General features: G+C 48.8%; 1 protein-coding gene across 1 annotated transcript in view; it reads left to right on the top strand.

Annotated features, from left to right (window-relative positions):
* The first annotated feature begins 723 nt into the window (after positions 1-723).
* LOC120638261 overlaps positions 724-9,525 on the top strand; it is a 66,351-nt gene continuing 57,549 nt past the window's right edge. Inside the window, exons 1-4 of the mRNA XM_039911334.1 lie at positions 724-787; positions 3,533-3,853; positions 4,852-5,142; positions 8,112-8,429. Coding sequence (XP_039767268.1) covers positions 724-787; positions 3,533-3,853; positions 4,852-5,142; positions 8,112-8,429 — 994 coding nt within the window. The remainder of the gene's footprint in view (positions 788-3,532; positions 3,854-4,851; positions 5,143-8,111; positions 8,430-9,525) is intronic.

The following is a 9,525-nucleotide window of genomic DNA, read 5'->3' as shown; positions in this document are numbered from 1 at the left end:
GAGCCCCTCAAAGACAGGGATTGGGTGACTTTCTGCGGCTGTGCTTTCCTAAGACCTTAGTATGGTGCTTTACACTCAAGAGGTCTTCAGGAAATACTGATTGAAGGATTGATAAATTGATTGATTGAAGCAGTTTCGAGGAGGGGAAGGGATAAGAGAGGAAATGAATAGAACAGTCCCGCTGTAGTCTGACAAGAGCCAAGAGAGTGATAGTGGGAGACCCATTAAGATAATGAGCTCTCACAGGACAAAAGCATGTGAATTTAGGATCCAGGGTTTGAAGCGAAGATCTCTTGAGGAATTTCTTCTATCGCTTCTCATGTGACGCTAAGAGGGGCATTCACCATGATTCAGTTTACCGAGAGGAGCTTATGGAGATGAGGAATAGGAACGCTGAAGTTTCAGTAGAGTTTCCTGTCCCAAATAAGTCGTGTAATTTCTGGGTCGTAAGACCCTGGAGGAAACCCACAGTAACGGGGCCCCTGCACTCATATTTAGAACTGTGAATGGCATTGGCTGTTTGGCTGTAATGTATTCCAGATAGACTCTCTGATAAGGTCTGAAAAGGTGTTCTGAGTTACCATTGGTTCCCTCCTCTCAACCGCCATCGACCGCTGAATCTACATATTAGTGCTTCAGGCCTGGGTCATTTCTTCCCGGTGAAGCTGAGGAGTTGGGAAGATAAAGGTGCAGTGGGAACAGTGAGGTGTCTATAGCCTCAGGATGGCCTTGGTGACTCTTTGGGTGGTGGAGCCTCTTCTTCTCGTCCTACCAATGATTCATAGAGGTAAGAGTTTTCCTCCCACAGTTCGGCATAGCTGCCTGGGCCAGCGGGTCCAAGTAAAAGTTCTCCTCACACAGCTAAGCTGAGCCTCATGGGCCAGCAGGTACAGATAAGCTTTCTCCTCACTCAGCTCAGCGTAACCACCTGGGCCAGCAGATTCATTCATTCATTCAGTCATATTTATTGAGCGCTTACTGTGTGCAGAGCACTGTACTAAGCACTTGGGAAAATACAATACAACAATAAACAGTGACAATCCCTGCCCAAAACGAGCTTATAGTCTAGAAGTAGGAGACAGGCATCAATACAAATAAATAAATTTAGATATGCACATAAGCACCGGGGGACTGGGAAGGGGGAAGAGTCAGAGCGATGCAGGGAGTGGGAGATGAGGAAAAGTCGGGCTTCGTCTGGGAAGGTCTCTTGGAGGAGATGTGCCTTCTATCAGGCTTTGAAGGTGGAGGAGAGTAATTGTCGGTCAGATTTGAGGAGGGAGGGTGTTCCGAGCCAGAGGCAGGACGTTGGCAAGGGGTCGGCGGTGAGACAGGTGAGATCGAGGCATAGTGAGGCACTAGAGGAATGAAGTTTGTGTACTGAGTTGTAGGAGGAGAGAAGCGAGGTGAGATAGGAGGGGGCAAGGTGATGGACCACTTTAAAGCCAATGGTGAGGAGTTTTTGTTTGATGTGGAGGTGGATGGGCAAACACTGGAGTTTTTCAGGAGTAATTACACGTAGTAGTTTTCCTCACACAGCTCAGCGTGGTGCCTGGGCCAGCAGGTCCTGGAAAACTTCCAAAGGAAAGGGGAAGCCAGCAAGAAAATCACTGATACATTCATTCATTCAATCAATCAATTAATAGTATTCATAGAACACGTGTCCTGGACAGTGCATTGTATTAAGCAGTTGGGAGAGTCCAATAGAGTTAGTAGACTGGTAGAGGGACACAGGTCCTTCCGACTCCCAGGCCACTGCTCCACTCATTATGCCACGCTGGTTCTCCAGGGCAAGATAGGAGAGTTGAAGAAGGGCCAGGAAGAGGGAAGGACTGAAGAGGAGCAGGGGAGATTTTCAGGAGATCGCATCTGGTGGATTCAATTTTCTCAATAAAGTAGGTGGCCAGCTCATTTGGAGTGAGATGGGGGAGGTGAAGGCAGGGGGGTGGGAAGTTTGAGGAAGGAGTTAAATGTCTGGAACAACAACTGGCGAGACCAGTGTGCGTGGGTGTCAATAAGGATGGAGGCGCTCACTATGTACCCATTGCTGGGGTGAATACAATAGGATCCAAACAGACACAGTCCTTGTTCCACATGGGGCTCACCGTCTGACGGGGAGGATTGTTATTATTATCAAGTGCTGTTGAGTCATTTCTGATTCATAGCGACTCTATGGATATATTTTCTCCAGAACATCCTGTCTTCTGCCATAATCTGTAAACTTGCTAATGGTTCTTCCATTATCGTTGTTATGGTTTCTATCCATCTAGCTGCCAGTCTGCCTCTTCCCTCGTTTACTTGGACTTTTCCTAGCATTAGTGTCTTCTCCAGAGAATTAGTCCTCCCTAACTTTGTGTCCAAAATATGCTAATCTAAGTTGAGTCATTTGGCTTTCCAAAGACCACTTTGGCTTAACTTCCTCCAAAATCCGTTTGTTTATTTTTCGGTCAGTCAACGGCATTTTCAAAAGCCTTCTCCAATAACCCCATTTCAAAAGAATCGATGCTCTTTCTGTTCTGTTTTTTCACTGTCCAGCTTTCGGATCCATATGTTGTCTCTGGAAACACCATAGATTTGACAATTGAGCCCGGGCTTGGGAGTCAGAGGTCATGGGTTTGAATCCGGGCTCCCCCGCTTGCCAGCTGTGTGACTTTGGGCAAATCACTTAACTTCTCTGTGCCTCAGTTACCTCATCTGTAAAATGGGGATTAAAACTGTGAGTGCCACGTGGGACAACCTGATCACCTTGTATCCCCCCCAGTGCTTAGCACATAGTAAGTGCTTAACAAATACCACCATTATTATTATTATTATAATTATTTTTGTGGCAATTATTACATCAGCACATTTCATGACTTTTTCCAGCCTCTTCATAGCAAAACTTCCTAACATTAATCTTTGGCATAGTTCTTGACTACCAGTTCCTTTACTATTGATTATCAATCCCAGGAGAGAAAAATTGTCAACTATTTCAAGCTTCTCTCCATCCACTGCAAATGTGTTAAAACTTCCAGTGGTCATGATCTTTGTTTTCTTGACATTCGAATGTAGGCCCATCTTTTTGCTCTGTTATAAGAGCTTCAAATCTTCTTCTCTTTCTGCTAGTAGGGTAATCTCATCGATGGGGTGGATAATAGCTATTTAATTACCATTTTACTCCTGAGGAAATTGAGGCACGAAGCAACTAAGTGACCTGCCCAAAGTCACACAGCAAGTATTCAAATGCGGACCTCCTGACTCCCAGTCCCCTTCATTCAATCATATTTACTGAGCACTTGCCGTGTGCAGAGCACTGTACTAAGCACTCGGGAGGTAACAATATAACAATAAACAGATACAGTCCCTGCCCAAAGTGAGCATGTTCCTTCCACTGTGAGTCCTCTGTGGGCCAACCTTAAAACAGTGCTCAGCACAAAGTAAGCACCTACCAAATACCATAATTATTCTTATTCTTATTATTATTCCACTGGGAGGCACAGCCTAGCACTCATTTGCTTCCTCGCTCCCAAGCCCGGTCTGTTTTCCCTCCCCACAGGAGAAGCGGCGGAGGGACTGAAGCTGGAGTTCCGGAAAAGCCCCTGTGACGGGGTGGTGCAGGTCCAGCATGAGGGAGAGTGGGGCTCGGTGTGCAGCGACGACTGGACTCTGGCCGAGGCGTCCGTGGTCTGCAGGCAGATGGACTGCGGGGCCGCCGTCGGGGCCCCCAAGTACGTCCCATTGCCCGGGGAGAACGTCCAGCCCTGGCTTCACGGCGTGTCCTGCCGGGGCAATGAGTCGTCCTTCTGGAACTGCAGCCTGGGAGAATGGAGTCGGAAGAACTGCTCCTTTCCGTGGGTGGTGGTCGCCCTCTGCTCAAGTAGGGGACATTGCTCTCCCGGTCAGCCCTGGACCCTGGGGCTCCACATAATAATAATAATAGTAGAGAAGCAGTGTGGCTCAGTGGAAAGAGCCCGGGCTTAGGAGTCAGAGCTCATGGGTTCTAATCCCGGCTCCGCCGCTTGTCAGCTGAGTGACTTTGGGCAAGTCACTTGACTTCTCTGTGCCTCAGTTACCTCATCTGTCAAATGGGTACTGATCACCTTGTATCCCCCCCAGCGCTTAGAACAGTGATTTGCACATAGTAAGCGCTTAACAAATGCCATCACTGTTATTATTATTACTCTGTGCCAGACACTCTACAAAGCTCTGGGATAGAAAAAGCTAATTTGGTTGGACACAGTCCCTGTCCCACATGGGCTTCACAGTCTTAGATTCTCAATTCACAGATGAAGTAACTGAGGCCCAGAGAAGTCAAGTGACCTTCCCGAAGTTCCTTCTGACTCCCGGGCCTGTGCTCTATCTACTGGGCCACGATGCTCTGTTATATTTTATTCTTCCAAGTGCTTAATACAGAGCCCTGCCAACAGTAAGCACTCAATAAATGTCACTGATATCATTAATAGCACTAAGAAGTTCTACGCTTCTGTGTAAAAGTTGCAGAGTGCCTTTAGCGAGAAGCAGCGTGACTTAGTGGAAAGAGCATGGGCTTGGGAGTCAGGGGTTAAGGGTTCTAATCCCGGCTCTGCCACTTCTCTGCTGTGTGTCCTTGGACAAGTCATTTCTCTTCTCTGGGATTCAGTTCCCTCATCGGTAAAATGGGGATTAAAATCGTGAGACTCACATGGGACAACCTGATAACCTTGTATCTACCCCAGTGCTTAGAACAGTGCTTGGCACGTAGTATGCGCTTAACAATACCATCATCATCATTATTATTAATTGGTGGGGGGAGTGGGTGTTTATCTGCCTGGGGGGAGGGGGCAGTGCTGTTTTGCAGGGAACACTTTTGCTGAAATCTGGGGTGCTGTTTTGCAGAAGGCACTTTTGTTGAAATCAGGCTGGTGAAGGGGAAGAGCCCTTGCGCCGGGATCCCTGAGATCAGAAACAAGGATGGAAAGGACCGTCTCTGTGGCCTTTATATGGAAGAAGCCACAGTGTTTTGCCAAGAATTGAGGTGTGGACCTGCTATTCAAGCACCCGTCGAGGGCCTGGGGGTGGTCAACAAGTACATGACCTGTAAGGGGACTGAGCCGACCATCCGGAACTGTCGGCTGAACAACAATTTCCGAACGGGCTGCCATCGCGAGGCTGAAGTCATCTGTGCAGGTACGTCCCTTTCTGACTCACCGATCTCCCGTTGGAGGGGGTCACTCTCAAATAGACATTGCAATAGTGTCGATTATAATAGGAATAATGATAGGAGTTTTGGTATATGTGAAACAATATTAGAACGGGCTACCACCGGGAGGCTGGAGGGATCTCTGCAGGTATGACCCTACCTGACTCATTGATCTCCATTGCCAGAGATGACTTTCAAGCTTCCTCTGTGGGTAGATAATAACAGTAATAATAATAATAATTATTGTGGTATTTGTTAAGCACTTACTATGTGCCAGACACTGTACTAAGCATTGGAGTGGTTACAAATAAATTGGGTTGAGCGCAGTCCCTGTCCCACATGGGGCTTACAGCCTCAATCCCCATTTTCCATGTGAAGTAACTGAGGCACAGAGAAGTGACTTGTCCAAGATCACACAGCAGACAAGTGGCAGAGCCGGGATGAGAACCCAGGTCTTTCTGACTCCCAGGCCCATGTTCTTTCCACAGGACCACGCTGGTATCAATCAATCATTCAATCAATGGTATTTATTGAGCTCTTCCTCTGGGCAGACCACTGTACTAAGCACTTGGGAGAGCATAATACAAGAGAGGTGGTAGATCTGATCCCTGCTCATAAGGAGCTTAGTCGTAGTAAGAGGACATATTAAGTGCTTACTATGTTTGGAGTATTATATTAAGGACTGGGAGAGAGCACCCTGGGTGAGAATTAGATAGGATCCCTGGTCTCGAGGGGCTCCCATTCTCAGAATTCAGGGATTGGCAAAAGACATGCCAGGAAAAAGGGACAAAATAAGAACACTTTTAGTTCTCTAGACTGAGAGCTCATTGTGGGCAAGCCCCTGCATAATTTCCATCTTGGGATTCCCCCTCCTTCAGGCAGTTTCAGAGCTCCCCATTCTGTTTGCACTGGGACACTTACGTAGGGAAAATCTGAGGAGTTGCATTTCTCCGATGTGGTCGTCGTCTTCATCTAAAAATAGCAGGTGGTTAGTTACTCTTTCAACAATTCTGAACTGTGTGTCTGTGACCGGAGACCTCTGAACTAGATTCCAAAGCAAGGAAGAAGCCAGGAAAATGACCGATTTTTGAAAAACTGGCCGTTGGCCTGAGGCAATAGAAAGAATTGTATTTATTGAGCACCCACTGGTTGCAGTGCATTATACTGAGTGCTTGGAAAAGCATAATGTGATCTCTGCCCTCAAGGAGCTGTCATTTCAACAGGCCTGGTCTCGGGAGAGGCAAAGTGCTCCTCTGCTCACCTCTTAAGGCCTGGGAAATGCTGGACTTCTCCAACTCTTGGTATCTGAATTCATCCACCCTTCCTCCTACTTAGTCTGTGAGCTCTGTGTGGGACCCGATCACCCCTCCGCTTACTACATAGCTTGACACATAGGAAGCAGTTAACGAATACCACAATTTATTAATTATTATTATTTTCCATCCCACTTCGGATAGGCAGCATTGGAAATCACCAGAGAGAAGTGGAAGCAGCATGGCTCAGTGGAAAGAGCCCGGGCTTGGGAGTCAGAGGTCATGGGTTTGCATCCCGGCTCTACCATTTGTCAGCTGTGTGACTGTGGGCAAGTCACTTCACTTCTCTGTGCCTCAGTTCCCTCATCTGTAAAATGGGGGTTAAGACTGTGAGCCTGACAACCTGATTACCCTATATCCACCCCAGCGCTTAGAACAGTGCTCTGCACATAGTAAGCACTTAACAAATACCAACATTATTACTACTGTTTCCACAGCAAGAGGGACTTTCTTCCTGTTCTTGTGATTCATCTAAAGTCCTATCTCCCCTGCTGGACAGAGATCATGTCTACCTATCCTAGGGTACTCTCCTAACTGCTTAGTTCAGTGCTCTGCACTTAGTAAGTGCTCAATAAATACCATTGATTGATAGAAAATTCTTGAAAAAAGGGAAGCTCAGAGTGTTTCAGGCAAGGGACACTAGGTGGTTTCTGTGCCCAAGAGTCTTCCTGTTTTCCCTGTTTCAAAATGTTTCTAGTAGTAATGATAATTATGATATTAATAAAGCTAATTTTAACCTAATGAATAGAGCACAGGCCTGGGAGTCAGAAGGACTGGGTTCTAATTCCAGAACGTCCATGTGTCTGCTGTATGTCTTTGGACAAGTCACTTAACTTACTTCATCTGCAAAATAAGGATTACTATGAGCCCCATGTGGGCCATGGACTATGTGCAACCTGCTTAGCTTGTATCTACCCCCACGCATAATACAGTGCCTGGCATATAGGAAGGGCTTAACAAATACCCCCCGAAAAAATGATAATAACAATAGTATTTGTTAATCAGTTACTATATCACAAGTACTATATGAAATGCTGGGGTAGATAGAGTATAGATAAGTGAATCAATCGAGCACCTATTGAGCACTTACTGTGCTCAGAACACTGTACTAAGCACTTGGAAGGGTTGAATGCAGTCTAGATGCTATTGGATGCAGCCCCTGTGCACACTGGGAACTGACAGACTAAGGAGGAGGAACTTAGCAGGGGAGTTCCTTCAGTGCCCCCCACCTTCATCAGCAATGAGCGGCTGGCGTGTCTGCATATATGAACAGTCATTAATGCTTCCTTGGTTTAGGGAGAAGCCTAACTCACTCGGGTCAGTCTGCTTGTTCCGGCAGGGCAAGGTTGACAGGGAGATTCGGTCTGAACGAGGAGGGCTGGAGGTTACTGTGTGTCGGGGGCTAATGCCATTGTGGGTCTGCTTCTTTCAGCAGGGCAAGGCTGGCAAGGAGACAATAAGGAGGATTGGGGGTCGCTGCGTGTGTGCATTTGTGAGGCTGATGCATTTGTCAGTCTGGCTGTTTCTGTAGGGCCATACTGGCAGGAAGGCCTGGTGTGAAGGCGGAGGGCCGAGGGTGGCTTCATGGCTGTGTGGGGGTGCTAAGGCGACTGTGACAGTTGTGTGTCTGCTTGCTTTGGCAGGGCACCGGGAGGTGCGCCTGGTGGGCGGTGAGCACCCTTGCGCGGGGCGCCTGGAGGTGCGGCGGGGCCTGGAGTGGGGCACGGTCTGCCACTCGGATCTGGACCTGGCCACGGCCCACGTGGTCTGCCGGGAGCTGCGCTGCGGAGCCGCCGTGTCCACACTGGCGGTCGCTGGCTTCGGCCGGGGGACGGGCCCGCCGGGGACCCAGGAGACCTTCCGCTGCCGAGGGAACGAGTCTCTCCTTTTCCACTGCCCCCGCGGGCCTGCGCGGACGGAGCCCTGCTCCCACAGCCGGGATGCCGCCATCCGCTGCTCAGGTGAGTCTCATTCCACCAAGTGAGCTGTCTTCTCCCTAAAGGTTTTAGGTCTTGCAGAGGAGACAGAGGACAGATGATCCAAGGATCTGTTTTTCCCATACTCCTCCTTTTTCTGACCATTCATTCATTCATTCATTCAATAGTATTTATTGAGAGCTTACTATGTGCAGAGCACTGTACTAAGCGCTTGGAATGAACGAGTCAGCAACAGATAGAGACAGTCCCTGCCGTTTGACGGGCTTACGGTCTAATCGGGGGAGACGGACAGACAAGAACAGTGAATAGAGTCAAGGAGAAGAACATTTCGTAAAAACAATGGCAACTAAATAGAATCAAGGTGATGTACGTTTCATTAAAAAAATAAATAGGGTAATGAAAATATATACAGTTGAGCAGACGAGTACAGTGCTGAGGGGATGGGAAGGGAGAGGGGGAGGAGCAGAGGGAGATGCAGGAAAAGACGGTTAAGCTGCGGAGAGGTGAAGCGGGGCAGTAGAGGGAGTAGAGAGAGAAGGGGAGCTCAGTCTGGGAAGGCCTCTCGGAGGAGGTGAGTTTTAAGTAGGGTTTCGAAGAGGGGAAGAGAATCAGTTTGGCGGAGGTGAGGAGGGAGGGCGTTCCGGGACCAGGGGAGGACGTGGCCCGGGGGTCGACGGCGGGATAGGCGAGACCGAGGGACGGGGAGGAGGTGGGCGGCGGAGGAGCGGGGCGTGCGGGGTGGGCGGTAGAAAGAGAGAAGGGAGGAGAGGTAGGAAGGGGCAAGGTGATGGAGAGCCTCGAAGCCTAGAGTGAGGAGTTTTTGTTTGGAGCAGAGGTTGATAGGCAACCACTGGAGGTGTTTAAGAAGGGGAGTGACAGGCCCAGAGCGTTTCTGCGGAAGATGAGCCAGGCAGTGGAGTGAAGAATAGACCGGAGCGGGGCGAGAGAGGAGGAAGGGAGGTCAGAGAGAAGGCTGACACGGTAGTCTAGCCGGGATATAACGAGAGCCCGTAGCGGTAAGGTAGCCGTCTGGGTGGAGAGGAAAGGGCGGATCTTGGCGATATTGTAAAGGTGAGACCTGCAGGTCTCGGTAACGGATAGGATGTGTGGGGTGAACGGG

The sequence above is a fragment of the Ornithorhynchus anatinus genome, chromosome 3 (assembly GCF_004115215.2).
Source record: "Ornithorhynchus anatinus isolate Pmale09 chromosome 3, mOrnAna1.pri.v4, whole genome shotgun sequence".
Classification (NCBI taxonomy): domain Eukaryota; kingdom Metazoa; phylum Chordata; class Mammalia; order Monotremata; family Ornithorhynchidae; genus Ornithorhynchus; species Ornithorhynchus anatinus.
This window is presented reverse-complemented; position numbering and strand designations above follow the sequence as displayed.